The sequence below is a fragment of the Myotis daubentonii genome, chromosome 15, assembly GCF_963259705.1.
Source record: "Myotis daubentonii chromosome 15, mMyoDau2.1, whole genome shotgun sequence".
Taxonomy (NCBI): domain Eukaryota; kingdom Metazoa; phylum Chordata; class Mammalia; order Chiroptera; family Vespertilionidae; genus Myotis; species Myotis daubentonii.
In genome coordinates this window covers 21,485,304-21,505,014 of record NC_081854.1, presented here as the reverse complement: position 1 = coordinate 21,505,014, position 19,711 = coordinate 21,485,304, and the positions used below count along the sequence as shown (strand labels likewise).

General features: G+C 52.6%; 1 protein-coding gene across 5 annotated transcripts in view; it reads left to right on the top strand.

Moving 5' to 3' along the window:
* The window catches only part of RYR1 (ryanodine receptor 1), a 131,854-nt gene extending 112,213 nt beyond the window's left edge, over window positions 1-19,641 (top strand). For 4 of the 5 annotated variants that reach the window (XM_059666680.1, XM_059666677.1, XM_059666678.1 and 1 more), the window contains 17 exons: window positions 3,394-3,735; window positions 6,509-7,312; window positions 8,052-8,122; window positions 8,733-8,886; window positions 9,834-9,920; window positions 10,996-11,247; window positions 12,011-12,141; window positions 13,961-14,003; window positions 15,377-15,507; window positions 15,607-15,667; window positions 16,080-16,226; window positions 16,448-16,582; window positions 18,245-18,401; window positions 18,788-18,852; window positions 18,939-19,039; window positions 19,217-19,268; window positions 19,403-19,641. In XM_059666680.1, the coding sequence (XP_059522663.1) occupies window positions 3,394-3,735; window positions 6,509-7,312; window positions 8,052-8,122; window positions 8,733-8,886; window positions 9,834-9,920; window positions 10,996-11,247; window positions 12,011-12,141; window positions 13,961-14,003; window positions 15,377-15,507; window positions 15,607-15,667; window positions 16,080-16,226; window positions 16,448-16,582; window positions 18,245-18,401; window positions 18,788-18,852; window positions 18,939-19,039; window positions 19,217-19,268; window positions 19,403-19,498 (2,829 nt within the window). In that variant the 3' untranslated portion in view covers window positions 19,499-19,641. The remainder of the gene's footprint in view (window positions 1-3,393; window positions 3,736-6,508; window positions 7,313-8,051; window positions 8,123-8,732; window positions 8,887-9,833; window positions 9,921-10,995; window positions 11,248-12,010; window positions 12,142-13,960; window positions 14,004-15,376; window positions 15,508-15,606; window positions 15,668-16,079; window positions 16,227-16,447; window positions 16,583-18,244; window positions 18,402-18,787; window positions 18,853-18,938; window positions 19,040-19,216; window positions 19,269-19,402) is intronic. The other variant, XM_059666679.1, reaches the window with a different exon arrangement.
* Window positions 19,642-19,711: the final 70 nt, after the last annotated feature.

Below are 19,711 nucleotides of genomic sequence, written 5' to 3'. Positions count from 1 at the left end.
TTTTGTGATGTCAGCAGCCCTCGTGTCAATGCGCAGACACGAGTTCATTAGAGATGACGGGATGGCCATCTTCTCATTTCTAAACTTTTGAGCATTTACCAAGCTTTATGTGGTTTTCTGAACTCTTCACAAATCTTCATATTTTTACAATGTGCTTTTCAGTTTATTTTTTTAAAGATTTTTTTGTTGATTTCAGAGAGGAAGATAGAGGGAGAGAGAGATAGAAACATCAGTGATGAGAGAGAATCATTGATCTTCTGCCTCCCACATGCCCCACCCTGGGATCAACCCCGAAACCCAGGCATGTGCCCTGACTGGAAATCAAATCGTGACCTCCTGGTTCGTAGGTTCACACTCAACCACTGAGCCACACCAGTCAGGCTTACATTTCTTTATGGTTTAAAAAACAAGTTCAGGATTCTTAGAAGGGACTTTTAAATTAAAAAAAAATTGTAACAGTTATGCCCAGCCATAAGAGAGTACAGTCTAAGTAAATCCTGTAATCTGCATGGTTCAGGAAGGTTTTTCTAGAAGAGGATACTGAAGCAAAAGCTGAAAGGTACCATGTGAAGATGGGTGGGGTGGGGTGGGAAGGTTGTAGCATCCCAGGCGAAGGAGACAGCAAGCTGAAAGGTGGGAACAGAGGGATGCAAAGGAGGCCTTGTGGCTGGAGAGAGCTGTTGATGGCAAAAGAGGAAGAAATAAAGTCTGAGAGGTGAACGGGGCAGATGTGCAGGGCCTAGTTGGCTGCAGGGAGAACTTTGACTATTAAGTTAAATAAGATGGAGCCAAGGGAGGATTCTGAGAGGAAGGACGTGGAGGATGGCGGGGGCGGGAATGTGACCTGACTCAGATGTTTCCAGGGTCCCTTCACCTGTGTGTAGGGGACAGACTTTGGGAACAGATGGGGAAGAGGGAGACCAGGAAGGAGGTTGCTGGGATGGTCCAATGGAAGACAGTGGCGGGGGCGGGGGGGGGGGCTGGATGAGGTCCATTAAGGGGGGAAAAGTGTGTGGATCCTAGATCTGTCAAAAGCAGAGCTGACAGATTTGCTGATGGGTCAGGTGTGGGTGGTGAGATAAAAGAGAGGAATCAAGGATGACTCCTGGGTAAGACTGTGGGAGGATAGGTTTTGAAATCAAAAGTTCAGTTTTGGCCATTTCCAATTTGGGGTACAGATCCACAAAGAGTTGTCAGGTAGGGTTTCAGCTGTGTTTGGATTCTGGAGAGCAGTCAGGGCTGGGATGCAGACTTGGCCATCAGTGGTGTGAGGTGACACCCAAAGCCTTGGACCTCTCCATGGAGAGTGTATATTTAAAGAAAATGATGCAAATTCCAGGCCTGGAGTCACCCAACTTTTGGGATCTGAAAGAGAAGACTACTTCAACACAGGAAACTGACAATAGTCAGAGAAGAAGGCATTTCAAAAGAAGGGAGTGGGCAAATGGATGACAAAGAGAGAGCAGCAAATCACAAGAGCAGAGTCCAGGACTGAATGGAGGGCATGGAGTTCCAGGCCCCCAGTGGGCAGGGGGGGCGCTTTTAAGGGGACAATGTCACACTGCATCATAAAGGGAGGAGATAGTTCTGTGGAGTGAGGGTAGAAGGTGAGGAGTTCCTGTGTGATTATGTCTCCACATTTTGCGGTTTCTAGAGCCCTTCATGATTTGCAAAGCATGTTACTCATTTAGAAAGCATTTTGCAAAGTTCTTGACTACAAAGCACTTTTTAGAGATAGAAAATTTCGCTTTTGTTCATACCCAGAGCAGCATTTCTCAAACTGCATGTGGCAACCTACCTGTGGATCATGAAATTAGTTTAGTTAAGTCATGACCAGCATCTTTAGAAATAAAATAGAACATTACAGAGTGAGTTGCACAGTGAAAGTCAAAACTGTGTCATGAAACCTCTTTTTTATTAAAATGTGTTCTCACTGTGGGTGCAGTCAAAACATTTGAAAAACTGCCTTAGAGAGCCTCTTGCATAGGAGATCAGCACCAGAATATTCAGTCTAAGTGCTGCCTGCAGAGTAAAACACTGGAAACAACCTCAATGTCCGTCATCAGGAGAATAAAGAGTATTATTTTTCTAACACAGGAATACTGCAATGAAATAAATTCATTTGATCTAGATATCAACATGGATAGATCTAGAAAACGTATAGTTGGCCTAGCTGGTTTGGCTCAGTGGGTAGAGCATTGGCCTGCAGACCAAAGGGTCCTGAGTTCAATTCTGGTCAAGGGCACGCACGTTGGTTGCAGGCTTCTCCCCCGCCCCCCAGGCCCTGGTCAGGGCTCATGCAGGAGGCAACCAATTGATGTGTTTCTCTCACATTGATGTTTCTCTTTATTTTCCCCCTCCCTCTCCTACTCTCCCTAAAAATCAATGGAAAAATATCATCAGATGAGGATTAACAAGAAAAGAAAACATACAATTGAGTGAAAAAAAGCAAGTTTCAAATTACACGATCCTTTAAATTTAAAAAATGCACAGGATACTGTATATATTCTTTTTGTAGAAAAATGTTGGGATATAGGTAGTAAAAGTATTGACACATGTCTAGGACAGTGGGTACCTTGGGTGCAAGGTGGGTCCAGAGAAGGATATCAGATAGGACTCCAATCAGACCTGTAATGTTTTAGTTCTAAAATATGTTAAAAAAAATGTAGTATTTGAAAAATATCTCCTCACGAGCATTTGTTAACCCTGGGTGACGGGCATATGACTCTTTGTTACCAGGTGAAATTCAGAGGCCTCCATGCATCAGGTGTCAATTATTTAGTTGCTAGAAATGTGGGAGGGACACTTGGGAAAGGGACAGAGGTTGAGGCAAGTATTAATCAGGGGCTGGCCTGGAGGAAAGAGTAGTTACCTAACTTGGAGACAGAAGGAGCTGTGTGGACAGGGCTGTAGGACTCACCGTGGAGCAAGAGGCACAGCCAGCACAGGGAGGGAGCCAGGGCAGGAAATGCCACAGCTCCATCCTCCACCTACAGTCAGAGGACCAAGAGAGCCTACGGTGCAGGCCATGGGCCATCAGGCAGGGGAAGGGGGAAGAAGGTAGCGGGGAGAGTGGCCTGTAAGGGCACACCGGGTAGCACATAGGGAGCGCGGGGCAGCATGTGCTTAGTTTCATCAGGTCACATCTTACAATCTGTGAAATAGGATGTATCTTACAATGGATGGTGGCTCACCTTTGTGGAAAAACAGCGTTTTAATATTTTAATGGCTGTACAGCCATGCCAGTGCCAACATGCTGAGTGCCAGCCTTGGGTGCTGGTGATATGATTCTGGACCCTTCTGTCTTCATGAAAAGTCCATAGTTGTTTTAAGAAGAGCATTGAGGCTCCCAGGCCACCCTCTGACCTCTTCCCCACCCCTGCCCACACCCAGGCCATGGACAGCCAGAAGCAGTTCAGCAGTCCGGAAATCCAGTTCCTGCTGTCGTGCTCTGAAGCCGATGAAAACGAGATGATCAACTGTGAGGAGTTCGCCAACCGCTTCCAGGAGCCAGCCCGCGAAATCGGCTTCAACGTGGCGGTGCTGCTGATCGACCTGTCAGAGCACGTGCCGCACGACCCGCGCCTGCGCAACTTCCTGGAGCTGGCCGACAGCATCCTGGAGTACTTCCGGCCCTACCTGGGCCGCATCGAGATCATGGGCGCCTCTCGCCGCATCGAGCGCATCTACTTCGAGATCTCAGAGACCAACCGCACCCAGTGGGAGATGCCCCAGGTCGGAGGACCTGCATGCTGGCTCCCCGGGGTGGGGGTCACGCTCCTCGCACCCCTGGACTCCACGCAGGGCTATGCATGCTGGCTCCCCGGGGTGGGGGTCACGCTCCTCGCACCCTGGACTCCACGCAGGGCTATGCATGCTGGCTCCCCGGGGTGGGGGTCACCCTCCTCGCACCCTGGACTCCACGCAGGGCTATGCATGCTGGCTCCCCGGGTTGGGGGTCACGCTCCTCGCACCCTGGACTCCACGCAGGGCTATGCATGCTGGCTCCCCGGGTTGGGGGTCACGCTCCTCGCACCCTGGACTCCACGCAGGGCTATGCATGCTGGCTCCCCGGGTTGGGGGTCACGCTCCTCGGACCCTGGACTCCACGCAGGGCTATGCATGCTTGTACATCTGGTCTCAAGACCCTGGTGGGCCTTTGCTCGGCTCCTACAAGCCCATGCCCACCCTTTTGACACATTTTATGGGTCCTGCGGTGCCCTTGTACACCCTCAGTTCCCCCTTGTCCACTTCTCTGCAGCCTTGGCGCACACATAGATGCACACCCCTAGTATGTGAAGCAGAGTCTGTGTGCCCTCACTGTGGTGCTAGCACACTATGTGTACCATTTGCACACTTATCCTGGGAGCCCTTAGAGTCCTGATGCTGCCAAGCCCACACCTTCATCTATTGGAACCCACCTCCCTTGCTCACCTTCCCAGCAGACACCAGTTTGCCCTCTTTTGGCCCTGGCCTATCCATGCCCACATTTTTGCACACTCACTTTGGGGGATCTGGGGCCATGGTATGCTAGCCTAGCCCTCCCCAGCCACCATATGTGCCCGCGGGTCCCAGCACACATGCCCATCCCAGTTATTCTGGTCCCACATGTCGGTACACATCTCTTACACACTCACTTGGAGGATGCAGTGCTGGCATGCCATATGGTTGTCCATTCACCTCCCACATGCCCTCCCTGTAGCCCTGGCACACTCATAATCACCCATGCACACTTGGACGACCCTTTCAAACCCCCATAAGAGCCCCCACATGTCCTTAGTGACCAGGCCTACTTCTTGGCCCTGTCTCAGCCCCGCCTATGCCCAACCCAAAAGTCTTCATGTCTTTATACATTCACTTACCCCAAGGGTACACTCATGTGGCCCTAGAACACCTCCTGCCCACCTGACACACTTAGCTTGCATGTGGTTCCTATCATTCACTCTCTCACTCCCACATGCCCCTCACACACCCTCAGTCCCCAGCTGTGCCCTGTTGTCCCGGTGGACCTCCTGCTCACACACACATTGCACACCAGCCTGCCTGCGTACCCCTTGCATGCCCCTTAAACGCACGCTTCCATTTTGTTCCTCAGATGCCCCGAGGCACCTGCATACTCCTCCACATGCTCTTGCACACCCTTTCCCACTTACAGCCCATGAAGCTTCTGCCTCCACAACCTCCTCAACAGCCAGGCCCTCCATGCCTCCTCAGTGGACACCTGGCTCATGCACAGCCGGCTCATGTCCCACACTGAGCCCTGTCTTCATGTCCTGGGCCCTTACCCTGACTCCTGGGGCCCACTTGCACGTTTATACCTGCTTCACATACACTGACCCTATGTATTGTAGGCCCTTCCCACACCAGCACTCTCCCCACCCCTGTTTTGGCCTCAGGCCCTTGCATGCCTGCCCCATGTGCCCATCTCCACATGTACAATGAGCCCCACATGGTCACATATTTCCCAGTCTTCCATGCCACCATGCCTCCGCACACCCAATTCCTCCCTTAATTCCTGGTGCTCTCACAAGGCTCTTGCACATCAGCTCCTTCACATAGTCCAGGAACCCTCAAAAGCTTCACACTATGTCCTCTGAGGCACCATTGCATACTCACCCCCCCTTCCCCTCCCCCCCACTAGTCTAGCTAAAAGTGGTTGCACCATCCTTGCACCTGGATGTCGGCCACATCCTTGCATCCACCGGAAGCTCTGGCCCTTCATAGCCTGTCCATGCTCTGGGAGCTCCGCCCTTCCCTTTGCCTGTCTCATGCTCCCCCCATGACACGCATTCCCTTACTGTGTTCCTTGCACCTGCTCACCCTTCCCGCCGCACTTTCCCCTGCTGGCGTGGGCCTGAGCACTCCTCAGCAGTGTAATAGCGAACACTGTGTGGTGTGGATGAGGCGCCAGCTGCTGTTCTAACCCCTCGGCATCCTTTAACTCATCTAACCATCACACCAACCCTGTAATGGAAGTCCTACTATTGTCCCCCAAGTTAGAGAGGGGGAAGCTGAGGCCCAGAGAGTTACACGGAAATCACCCAGCTACTCGGTGGCAGGACTGGGGTTTGAAGCCAGGCAGGCTGGCTGTGGAACCTTTGTGTTCGAGCACTAAGCTGTCTCCCAAAGAGGCTGAAGTCATAGGTTCCGCAGCCAGCTCCTTGGGAATTCCAATCCCACATCTGCCGCCTCTCAGCAGCGTCACCGCAGCGCGTGGTGACCTTCTGGGCCTCCAGTTCCTCATCTGTAAAATGGGGATAAGAGCCCCCAGGGGTTGTCTGTGAGGATTAAATAAGATAATATATGTCAGATGCTTGGAACAGGGCCTGGCCTTGTTGCAGTTCTTACAAGAGAACCTACAGCGAGCATTACATGCGCTTACTATTAACGAAAATTATTAATTTTGCTTTAAATTATTAAAATGTAAGTATAAAATCACTAATGTTGCTCTTCGTGGCCGCGCAGAGCGGAGCTGCTCTGCTGACCCCTGGTCCCACCTGCCCCGCAGGTGAAGGAGTCCAAGCGCCAGTTCATCTTCGACGTGGTGAACGAGGGCGGCGAGTCCGAGAAGATGGAGCTCTTCGTCAGCTTCTGCGAGGACACCATCTTCGAGATGCAGATCGCCGCGCAGATCTCGGAGCCCGAGGGCGAGCCCGAGGAGGACGACGAGGAGGGCGCGGCCGAGACCGGCGAGGGCGCCGAGGAGGGCGCGGCGGGGCCCGAGGGCGCGGCGGGGCCGGCGGCGGCGGGCGCGGCGGCGCGCGTGGCGGCGGCGCTGTCTCGGGCCCTGCGCGGCCTCAGCTACCGGGGCCTGCGGCGGCGCGTGCGGCGGCTGCGGCGGCTGACGGCGCGGGAGGCGGCGGCGGCGGCGGGCTCCCTGCTCTGGGCGGCGGTGGCGCGCGCGGGCGCGGCGGGCGCGGGGCTGGCGGCGGGCGCGCTGTGCCTGATCTGGGGCTCGCTCTTCGGCGGCGGTCTCGTCGAGGGGGCCAAGAAGGTGACGGTGACCGAGCTGCTGGCCGGCATGCCCGACCCCACGGGCGACGAGGTGCACGGCGAGCAGCCGGCCGGGTCTGGCGACGAAGCCGACGGCGAGGGCGAGGGCGAGTTCGCTGGCGACGCCGCGGAGGGCACCGGCGAGGAAGGGGCCGCGCACGAGGCCGGCCAGGGAGGCGCCGACGGGGCCGGGGCCGTGGCTGAACGGGGCCCCTTCCGGCTCGAAGGGGCCCCGGGAGGCCTCGGGGACATGGGTGACACGACGCCGGTGGATCCACCCACGCCAGAGGGCTCCCCCATCATCAAGAGGAAGCTGGGGGTGAGAGTGCAGGGGCGGGAAGGGGGGGGGGGTTGGAGAGGTGGGGTTAGGAGGGACTGAGGGGAGAGAGATTCAGACACTAGGGTTCGCAGAGAGAAGCAGGAGAGAGGGGCGCGCGCACAGAGACAGAGAAATGGACTCGGAGGCGGAGGCCTGGAGAGAGGCTCCCGATGGAAGAAGGTGCTGTTTCTGGGAGAGACAAAGAAAAGGATATCTGGAGTCACAGAGAGCGAGAGGCCCCGAGATGAAACTTGGGGGAAAATAGGACCAGAAATTACAAACAGCCGAGATGGGGTCAGGGACACCTGCAGAGACCCTCAGAGACACAGATGGTTGTGGGGTCCTCAGGTCCTTGGTGCTATGACGCCCCTGGGTGTGGTTGTCAAGGGAATGGGAAAGGTGTGGGGAGAGCTGGAGCCCTACAAAGCTGAGTGAGGGGCCTTCGGCCAAAGCGCCCAGCCTCCACCATTGCCTCTCTCCTGACAGCCTGACCCTGGTGTCAGCCTGACCCTGCAGGGTGCTTGAGCAAGGTGTCTCGCCTCTCGGAGCCTCCGTTTCCCCTCCATTTCCCCTCCATAAAACGGGAGTCTAATCCCTCTTACTTCTAGTGGGGACATTGTGAAACTTAGATGGCCCCAGGGAAATGACCAGGAAGGGCCACAGAGGTGAGCAGGCAGGTCAGCACTGAGAGGCGCTCAGGGATGGGGGCTCGGGTCTCTGATGCTTTCCCTGCTGCCAGGTGGATGGAGAAGAAGAGGAGCTGCCTCCAGAACCAGAGCCAGAACCTGAGCCGGAGCCCGAGAAAGCTGAGTGAGTGGCCTTGGACCCAAAGGGCCCAGCCTCTATCATTGCCTCCCTCCTGGGCTGAGAGCTTTCTGAGGTCAGGGCCCGAGCCAGGAAGCTGTCCTGGTTACCCTGTGTCCTCAGCATCTCCCAGCCCAGGCCCAGAGGAGGGGCTCTGTGAAAGGGAGGAGAGAAATGAATGCTCCTCTTGTACCCCCAAGCCTTTGGGGGTATGGGCCTCTCCCCAGAACACCTTCCCGTGTGCTTCACCTCAGTCTTCCTCATCTCCTGAATTTTGGCTCAAGCCTACCTTGCCATCACATCCCTAAGTTGAAGGAATGTCTCCTCAGGGCTCCCACAATCCCCTGAGCTTCCCTCATGCCAGCCCCGACCGCACTGGGTTGCCACTGTCTGGTGACAAATCTGTACTCCATTGGACTAGAGGCCATGAGGACAGGACCCGAGGTTGTCTCATCAGTGTGTTCCCAATACTATCTCAACCTGGGCCAGGAATGGGGGTGGGTCCCCAGTACATGGCTATAAAGGAAGGAAGGAAGGAAGGAAGGAAGGAAGGAAGGAAGGAAGGAAGGAAGGAAGGAATTGCCCAGGTTCCTCCTTACTCTGTCCTGCCTTGCAGTGCTGAGAACGGGGAGAAGGAAGAAGTCCCCGAGCCTCCACCAGACCCCCCCAAGAAGACAGCACCTCCTCCACCCCATTCAAAGAAGGAGGACACCAAAGGTGGGGGCCTGGAATTCTGGGGAGAACTGGAAGTGCAGAGGGTGAAGTTCTTGGTAAGGATCCAGCATGCTGCAACTTCCTCTTCACACCACCTCCCCTATCCGCCTTGTTCTTGAGTGAAAGCCAGGCTGGAAAGAGGGCGGAGATGTCCCCAATAGAGCCAGCACCTGAGCACAGGACAGCATTTTTAGGTGGTTCCCACTTGGCTCTTCTACCTCGCCCTGCTCATGATCCTTATTCCAAACTCCACCCCATTGCTCATCTGGGGCCACCTGCTTAGGTATCCCACCACCATTCTGGAGTTAAATCCTCTGTCTGGAGCTAAATCCCACCAAGGCCATGTTCTTCCTGCCATGGCCTGTTTCTTGGCTGCCAGCCTTCAGGTTGGAGCCCATCACCCCAGCCCCAGCTACTCCTATTGGGGGGACAATTCATCTCATCCAGGCAGGAAGGAGGGAGGGAATTTGGGAGGGAGGGCCCAGGGCTCCACCTCCTGTCTCCTCTCCCAGGACCAGCCTGGCATCAGGGGCTAAGGGAGACATGCTGGACAGAGGTGGTTTAGTGAGGGTTTGTGGGAAGAATGAGGGATGGAGAGAATGGTGGAGAGAGAAAAAAGGGAGAGATGGAAGTAGGTGTGCTCTGCCTGAGGTAAAGCAGACAGGGTAACCTCACACAGGAAGCAGCAGTGGTTGGGAGCTTGACTGCCTGGTTCCAAATCCCACATCTCACTTCTTGGCTGTGACCTAGAGCAAGGCATCTCATCTCCCTGAGACTCCTTTTCCTCATCTGTAGAGTGGGCGTATCAGCAGTGCCCACTTCATAGGGTGTGGTGAGAATTAAATAAGTTCATGCAAATAAAGCTCTTAGCCCCCAGGTCTTGGTATACAGTAAGCACTCAAAAAATAAGAGGTTGTGGGACCAAATGTTGAGGACTCGGGTAGTTGTGTTATGGGAAGAGCGTGGCCTGTGAGTTCTCTTTCTCTTTCTCTCCTCATCATAGAACTACCTCTCCCGGAACTTTTACACCCTGCGATTCCTTGCCCTCTTCTTGGCATTTGCCATCAACTTCATCTTGCTGTTTTATAAGGTGCTGGTCATGAGGGGCCAGGAGGATCTGGGCTGTGGGGTGGGAGGCTCAGCCCCTAACAAGTTCGCAGGGTCACTGCAGTTCACCAGCAAGAAGGTGTTGGGCCTGGGATTCCCAGAAATGTTCAGGCTGAACACCTGGATCTTGGGACCCACTGGGGGTGAGTGTGAGTGTGTGGGTCCATCTGGACAGGTGTCTGCATGCCTGTAGGAGTTAGAACAGGGAGCCAGTTTGGGGTCCCATGCTCAGCTCTGCCATTTGTCTGTCCTGTGCCCCTAGCTGCAGGCCTTTGTCTCTGCAACACCCATTGATTCAGTTAAACTTCTTGGCTTTCACATAACCTAGAGAGAAATTTGTAGGAGGAAGAAATGGGAAGCTCATGGAATGGAAGGAAAGGGTTAAGAACCAGGCCTCCTGAAGGACAAAGGGATCCTCTGGGGCCTTGCCAGGGATCTACATACCAGGACAAAGACGCATCTAGCAGAGTGATCAGAGCATGGCTTCTGTCAGACTTTTATTTCAGAGAAGAAGGGAGAGAGAGATAGAAACATCGATGATGAGAGAGAATCATTGATTGGCTTCCTCTTGCATGCCCCACAGTGGGGATCAAACCTACAACCCTGGTGGCATATGCCCTGACCGGGAATCAAACTGTGACCTCCTGGTTCACATTGAGCCACACAGGCAGCTTCTGTGAGAGTGGATCCTGGCTCTACCACTCACTAGTTGCATGACTTAGAACAGTACCTGGCATACAGAAACAACTGTGTAAATGTCAGCTACTACTAATTTTAGTGTTAGTGTAAATATTAGTGGTCAGTCTCTTTAAGGCTCCAAGATGATCCACTCTGTTTTATTCCTCCTGTCACTTGGTTCAATAGTGAGATTCCCAGGACATAGTTTGATTTGCTAGCTAGGGTTCTGGGCCCACCCCTTGATCTTGATTGACAGTCCTTTCCCCTACTATCTCTGACAGGGGCCCAATACAATCTCAGAAATGGAGGCTCTTTGTTTTGTTAGTGGGATCTGGTAATGGCAGACCAGGTGCCTGTGACTGACCTCTGCTCCCCTTCAGGTCTCAGACTCCCCGCCAGGGGAGGATGACTTGGAAGGCTCAGCAGCTGGGGACCTGGCAGGCACAGGGTCTGGTGGTGGCTCTGGCTGGGGCTCAGGAGTTGGTGAAGAAGCAGAGGGCGATGAGGATGAGAATATGGTGTATTACTTCCTGGAGGAGAGCACGGGCTACATGGAGCCTGCCCTGCGTTGCCTGAGCCTGTTGCACACACTGGTGGCCTTTCTCTGCATCATTGGCTACAACTGCCTCAAGGTGGGCCATGACCGTGTTCCTGAGCAGGGGCTTGTGTACTGGGGGAAGGGGACACTGGCTGAGAGGACCTGGGGCAGGCTGTGGGATCTTACACTGTAGGTGGAACAGAGGGGTCCTGGTGTTGGGGTAAGGGCTGGGGGATGGGTACAGGATTGGGGTCTTCAAACTGGGAACTAATGCAGGTCATAGCTGAGAAGCCAGGTACTATGACTGTGTTAATCTCTGGATCAAGTGGCAGGTTTTTAAAATTTGGAATATTTTCTGTATGTTAGTCAGTTGATGAAATAAGATCTGTGAGGTCTCAGTCATAACATGAGTGCTAGTGGGAATGTGGAGTCTGACATCAACTATGCCCCATAAGCAATGTTATGAGAGTTTCAATTTGATCTATAAGATCTATTTTAATAATTGGATGAACAGAGTTCTTTTGGCTTAGAACTTTTGCATATACTGTCCCTCTGCCCTGGAATGCTTTGCCCCACTTCTATCTCCTTTTACCTGCCTCTGTTTTATTCATCCTTAAGATCTGAGTTCAGACCTCCCTCCCTCGGGAAGCCGCAGGCTGCATTGGGCACCACAACTGGGCTCTCCCATCTTTCTCCCGTCCCAGCGCTGACCCCTTTGCCCACGCTTCCCCATCACTACCCTGTTCACTCTGGTGTAGGGGCTCACACAGGCTCCAACCAGATCTCCTGGCACCTGCTGAGGCTGTGGTCTCCTGAGGTGCCTGACACCAGACCCTTTGCCTCCCTGCACAATCTAGGTGCCCCTGGTAATCTTTAAGCGGGAGAAGGAGCTGGCCCGGAAGCTGGAATTTGACGGCCTCTACATCACTGAGCAGCCTGAGGACGACGATGTGAAGGGGCAGTGGGACCGACTGGTGCTTAACACGCCGTAAGGGCCCAGTCCCCACCTGCAGGTGGATGGGGGGAGCAGAGCTAGGTTTCTACTCCAGTCCTCGCCTCCTCAAAAGACCAGGGTTTCTGTCACTGCCAGCCTCACTCATTCTCCCCAAGCCTTGGTCTTCCTCTCTGTAATGCAGACACATTTCCTCTGCACTAAAGCACCTGTTGGTGACATATGGAGACTCCTGGGCCCTGGCCTTGGAGATGCTGGTTTAGGAAGTCTGGAGAGGAGCCCAGGAACTTGCATTTTAAACCCTGCCCCCACGTGGGATTCTCACCCAGGTGCCATGAGGGGGAAATGTGAAGTCATTTGGTTTTTAAACTGGGCTCAGAGAGGGAATGAGAGTGCGTGAGGGGAATGTGCTGGAACTGTGGACTCCCAATGTGCACGCCAGCCCATTCCATTCCCCCCCAAATGGAGTCCCATTCACGTGCCTACATGGGGCTTGGGCGGGGGGAAATGTCTCTAGAATAAGAACATCAGGTCGGATTTAAACCTTGGGTTGGGAATTCTTGATCAAGTCACTTAGCCTCTCTGTGCCTCAGTTTCTTCATTTGTAAAGTGGGGATAAATAACATTGACCTCAAAAAATCTTGTAACTATGAAATGAGTTAATATAGTTTCTGAGGCAGGGTGAGTGCTAGGTAAAGGTGGGAAGTTATTTTATTATGAGGTCCTGCCTAGTATGAGTGGTGTGAGGAGGGAGGGAAGCCACACCAATCACATCCTTCACTCTCAATGTCACCATCAAAGCCACATTCAAGTACACATGCTTAACAAAAAGACAGAGGAACACTTGTTTAAAATAGTATTTGCCCGCCCTAGCCTGTTTGGCTCAGCGGATAGAGCACTGCCATTCGGACCCAAGAGTTCCGGGTTCGATTCCAGTCAAGCCTGCCTTGGTTGTAGGCTCCAGGGCGCATGCAGGAGGCAACCAATCGATGTGTTTCTCTCACATTGATGTTTCTCTCTGTCTTTCCCTCTCTCTTCCACGCTCTCTAAAAAAAATCAATGGGAAAAATATCCTCGAGTGAGGATTAAATACATTTTTAAAAACTCTAAAAAAAGGTATCTGCTCAAGACCTTGACTTCTAAATGCCATTTCCCACAAAAAGGAACCAAGCTCCTTGAAGAAGTGGCAGATCTCAGGGCTGGGACAGGTAAATGCACAATGTGTCAGAGAGCAAGGATGTACTTGATGAAAATGGTGCTGTGCTGAAAGGACTCTGCCACCAGCTAGAAGGAGCTCCCCTCGACATATTAGGGACAATTTGAGCATCAATGAGAATAGGAGGTGCCATGAATTGAAACACATCAAGTAAGTCTAAACCCATGGATTTATGATATAGCTCCCTCCACCCACCACCACACACACACACACACAAAATGGTTATCTTTGTAGGATTCTAGGGCCACGACGTATCCGTCAGAAAACTGGTCAATATAGGGCCAGAATCATCAAATCACATTACATACACGGTGTGAGAAAGCACAGCGCTCCTCCCCGGAGCTGCAGCAGGACCAGGTTGCTGGCTGGGGGTCCTCCCCACCTGAGTGCCAACAAGGGTTTTTTGTACATCTAGGCTCTGAATGCAGCTCCTGGCCTTACTTGGGCTCCACCAAAAGACACCAGTGGGGGTGGGGTTGGCCTGAGACAAACTTCAGGCCTGGGTCTTCAGAGCCGAACCCCAAGTGAGAGTGTGGGGTCCCCTGTAAGAAAAACATTGGGATTCCAAACCACCTTAGACTGGCTAGTGGCTCCTAGTCCCTCCTGCCCTGACACCTTGTGGTCTATCTCTCTTGGCAGGTCTTTCCCCAGCAACTACTGGGACAAGTTTGTCAAGCGGAAGGTGAGATGGCATGGGGGGGAGGGAGGGAGGGCCGTGGCAGGGCCTTCCAGGCTGGGTCCCTTGCTGCCACCAGGCCATCCCGGCCCTATCAAGGACTTGCTCTGTATGTGACCTTGGACAAGGAGCACCGCAGTTTGCCCATTTGGAAATGAGCATGATAAGCACCCCTCCCCCTCACAAATGAGATGCAGGTAATGAGCATAGCACAGTGCCTGGCACAGAGTAAGCACTTCATAATGTTCCTTTCAAAGGAGGAGCTGCTCTTAAGCATACAGACTCAAGCCAGACGCCTGCTTTTTCTACTCCTAGCTGTGTCAACCTTTCTGTGACCCAGTTTCCCTCATATTCAGAGTGAGGTAACAATAGGGTCGACTCCATAGAATAGTTGTAAAGATTATATGACCTATGTGAGCAGTATCTGGCTGTTACCATCATTTATTCACTTAACAAGTGTTCATACTGCATACCAATGCTCATCTACTGCATACCAAAAACTATTTTAGAGACCTGGAATTCAGCAGTAAACACAACAGTAATTCTGATACTGCAGTTGGAAAGACATTTGATGAACACATTTATAGCATTCAGGTTGTGATAAGTGATATAGAAGAAAAAAGGCAGAGAAGTGGTTGCTCTTTCGTGTAGGGTGGTCAGGAAAGGGCACCTAATAATAGAGAGAATGAGCCAAGTGGTAATCTGGGGGAAGAATCCCAGGCGGAGGGGACAGCAGTGCAAAGGCCTGAGGCAGGAGTGTGCCTGGCGCATTTGAGGAGCTGTGAGGAGGCTGGTATCTGCAGCAGAGTGAGGGAGGGAGTTGAGGAGATAAGTTTATAGATAACAAGGGGCCTAATTATATACAACTCCTTGCCTACCTACCTACCTAAAAATAAGAAATTATCCTAATTTTAAAAGCCCTAGCTGGTTTGGCTCAGTGACTAGAGCGTCGGCCTATGGACTGAAAGGTCCCGGGTTCGACTCTGGTCAAGGGCACATGCCTGGGTTGCAGGCTCAATCCCCAGTAGGGGGCATGTAGGAGGCAGCCAGTCAATGATTCTCTCTCATCATTGATGTTTCCATCTCTCTCTCTCCCTCTCCCTTCCTCTCTGAAATCATTAAAAATATATTTATAATAAAATAAAATACTGTATATCTTTTAAAAAATTATCCTAATTACTTTGGTTAATGAATCAACTGGCTTTTATTACTATTGGACCCTCCCCTGAGGATACAAAGAAAACTCTGGCCCTTCTCCCTAGAAAAATGTACCCCCAATTTACCGCACAAAGTTCTGAGTGTCCCCAGAACTCCCTATGCCAGCCAAGGCCCTCCCCCACTCCAACTGTGTCTGCATGGCCCCACATTCCTCTGTGCAGGTCCTGGACAAGCACGGGGACATCTATGGGCGGGAGCGAATCGCCGAACTGCTGGGCATGGATCTGGCCTCGCTGGAGATCACAGTCCACCATGAGCGCAAGCCTGAACCGCCACCGGGGCTGCTTACCTGGTGAGCCTGGATAGCACCACGCAGGCCTGGGGTCCGCAGGGGGTGGCCAGGGTCGGACCTCAGGCATCTAGCCGTCCCTCTTCTCTCCACCCTGCATAGGCTCATGTCCATTGACATCAAGTACCAGATCTGGAAGTTTGGGGTCATCTTTACAGACAATGTAAGGAGGGGCAGTAGCGGGGGAGGGACCTGCAGGAAAATGGCCCTAGTAGCATTGGGGGCTCCACCCCTAGGTATTCCTGGCCAGGGACCGACTCCTGAGCCCCTGCGCACCTCTGATCCTAGGAGAACCTCTGACATTCCCAAGGCTCCTTGTCACCCAGAGGCTGTTTAATTTCCAGACTATATCCTTCTGCAGAGGGATCCCCAACTTTCCCCAGGATGGCTCCTCAACCAGAGTGCTCCTGAACCTCCAAGCACCCCCCTCCCCCGCCCAGCTAGAGATGGCACCTGACCCCCAGAACACTCCCAACCCTCTTAAATGTCCCCAGGCCCCCTGGGTGTCCTGTTTCCCAGAGTGCTCCCCACGAATCCCTGCATGCTCCCTGACCCCTGATCCTGTGTGCCTACAGTCTTTCCTGTACCTGGGCTGGTACATGGTGATGTCCCTCCTGGGACACTACAACAACTTCTTCTTTGCTGCCCACCTCCTGGATATTGCCATGGGAGTCAAGACCCTGCGCACCATCCTCTCCTCCGTCACCCACAATGGGAAACAGGTGTGGAGAGGACCTGAAGGAGGCGTGTGAGCCTGGCAGGGACCAGTTTAGCAGTCTGTGTAGGGGTGGAGGAATGAGGGGCAAGGCTAGGCCACCAAGCCAGGGTGGGTGTGGGACCCGGGGAGGGGGCACATGGGCTGAACCTAAGTGAGAATGGGGAAGGCTGGGCATGGGGAGAGGCAAGCTGAGCATGGCGCTGACCTGCCCCTGCCTGTCCCCAGCTGGTGATGACGGTCGGCCTGCTGGCAGTGGTGGTCTACCTGTACACTGTGGTGGCCTTCAACTTCTTCCGCAAGTTCTACAACAAGAGCGAGGATGAGGACGAGCCCGACATGAAGTGCGATGACATGATGACAGTAAGCCCCTCCCTCCAACGCTCTTGGGCCAGTGACTTAACCTTCCCTGACTTTTAGTTTTCCCCTCTGTAAAGGGGTTTAATAATAAAATGGGCCCTGCCTCATAGATTCACTGTGAGGGTTCAGTGAGCTGATGCTTGTGAGGTACTTTGAATAGTACTGGGCACACACTAAATACTCAGTAGGTGTCAACCTCTGGTGTACTATTATTTGAGTTTTTATAACTTTTCTTATTGGAGAGGCACTCAGGCAAAGTGTTCCAAGCCATGTGATCATGGGCAAGCTACTCAACCTCCCCATGCTCTGGGGTCCCCACCTGTCAAATGAGAATATACAGTAACAGTATCTATAGCCTAGGGTTGCTTTTAGGACTCAGTGGTGCTCTGTGACAATCATAGATTTAAATATCTGAGAATAGTGCCTGGCGTGTGTTAAGGATTACATAAATGTTAGCTACTGCCATCGTTATCTACAATTAGAAGTTTCACCAAAGTACCAGCATGCCACCCATTTCTGTCTTCTCTCCTATTATAATAATGGTGGTTATAACCTAAATTGAGTTTAATCTACCAGAGGCATGGGACACAGTTGAAAGAATCTTCTCAGGCTTTTATCTGAGATAATCTGGCACCATGCTCTCAGGACACAGTCCAGCTCCTCAGCCTGACATTTGAGACCCCACCAGACCCGGTCTTGCCACTCACAGCCTTGTTCCCATCATAGTCACTGGCCTTAGCTTTTACCCAAGACAACTAGGTTCTCTCACTTCCTGGGGACACAGAAAGAACAAGTGTGAAGTCTCTCCCAAGGTCTATAGACAGATGATGTTCCCGGTTCTGCACAGAATCTTCTGGTGGCTTTCTAATGCCAGGTGGATGAAACCAAATCCTCTCGCTATGGCTTACAAAGCCAGGGAAAAGCTAGTGTTGCCTGAGTCTAACCACAGTCTTTCTTGCCTTTTGCTCTCTGGCTGCCTGGTCCTTCTTTCACTTCCCCTAAGACCATGTGTTTGCTCCCAACCCAAGCTTTTTGCTTCTGATGTTCTCTCTGCCTCCCACCCTGGCCCTATGTGCACACACACCTCTTCACTTAACACCTATTTTTTCCACTTAAATGCTGCCTCCTACAGGAAGCCCTCCCTGACCATTGATTGAGCCTCATCTCTCTCCCTGCTCTTGCTCACGGGATCTCTATTTTCTAGCCTCACTGAACATTCACTCTTTCAGTTCCTCACAGGAGCGAAATATATTCTTTCTCCCCCAGTGGTGACGCAGCACATGTGGTTTTCTCTGCCTGGAACACTGTCTCCCACCTAACACCTGCTTCATGTCCCAGCTCACATATGCCCCTCTTCCAGGCAGCTGCACCTGCTCACCCAGGCTTTCAAGTTTCAAAGCTTCCTGTGCTTCCCCATCTCCTCCGATCACACTGTGTCTCTCATCCCAGCCCTAACTCCTCTTCCTGTGCTTCCCCATCATAGCCCAGACCATTTCTTGGCTGTCGCTATCTGGTGGCATGTTTGTGAGCCCTGTGAGGGCAGAGTCCAGGGTTGTCTCAGTCGTTGCCATGACTCCTGCCCCACCGGCCAGGGCCGTGTAGGTGCTCGGTGAATGCTGAACGATCAGACGTGTGACCAATGTGCTTCTCACACTCTCCCCGCAGTGTTACTTGTTTCACATGTATGTGGGTGTCCGCGCTGGTGGGGGCATTGGGGACGAGATTGAGGACCCAGCAGGTGATGAATACGAGCTGTACCGCGTGGTCTTCGACATCACCTTCTTCTTCTTTGTCATCGTCATCCTGCTGGCCATCATCCAGGGTCAGTGCTGGTAGGGGCTGTGGGAGTGGGGCCCGGTGCCTAAAGGCAGACTAGCTCCTTTGAGTGCCCAGCCCAGAATCCATCTGCTTGGGTGCATGTCCTGGCTCTACCTCTCCTTACTGTCAGATTAGGGGCAAGTCACCTCTCTGGACACCAGTTTCTCCATTTGTAAAATGGAGATATTATTGATAAGATGCTCATATTGTTGTGAGAATTAAGTCAGTTCATAGGTGTTAAGTGTCTGGCTCATAAGTGCTCAATAAACACTAGGTGTTAGTATTTTTAGGAAGCAGGGTGAGATTAGGGAGACTGGAGATGGGTGATTCAGAGGTGGGTAGCCAGAACTGGGTCAGAGGTTGGGCACTGACTTGCGCCCTGCCTTCCAGGTCTGATCATTGATGCTTTTGGTGAGCTCCGAGACCAGCAAGAACAAGTGAAGGAAGATATGGAGGTAGGTCTTGTCTGGGGGCGACCCAAAGGGATTATAGGACCCTGGAGAGTTGATTGGGCCTCGACTCTGTCTCTCACCACCCACAGACCAAGTGCTTCATCTGTGGCATTGGCAGTGACTACTTTGATACCACACCCCATGGGTTTGAGACTCACACGCTAGAGGAGCACAACCTGGCCAATTACATGTGAGTGTGGGCCCAATGAGAAGGATGGGGCGTGGTCACTGACTGTCAGGGGTGGGATACTGGCCTTGACCAGTTAGGGAAGTGGGTATGGTGTCCATGTGAGTGGATTCCCAGCCAGCTAATCAGGAGACGGTAAGGATGTGCCTGACCTGTCTACTGCTGCACTCCCGTCCCCAGGTTTTTCCTGATGTACCTGATAAACAAGGATGAGACAGAACACACAGGTCAGGTAAGGGGGTGTTAATGGCAGGACATGGAGAGTTTTAATATAAAATCAATCAGCAGGTATCAGTAAGAAGCTCTTATCAATATCAAGTGTTTGAAGATGTGACCAACCTTCTCTTCCCTATCCCCCAACCCTAGGAGTCCTACGTGTGGAAGATGTACCAAGAGAGATGCTGGGATTTCTTCCCAGCTGGCGATTGTTTCCGCAAGCAGTATGAGGACCAGCTTAACTGAGTCACCCCCAGCTGGCCCTTCACCCCCGCCTCAAGTGCCTTACTCTCACAGCAAGCCCCTTAGCCCACCGGCTCCTCCCCACAAGGCCCCTGGGGGGAGGGTAACCATGTACTGGAGAAATAAAATCTCTGCTACACCCCTGACATCCTTGTGCTGGATTGTTGACATTGGGAAGGGGGCATCCAGAAATTCTGTCCTCCCACAACCCCAGAA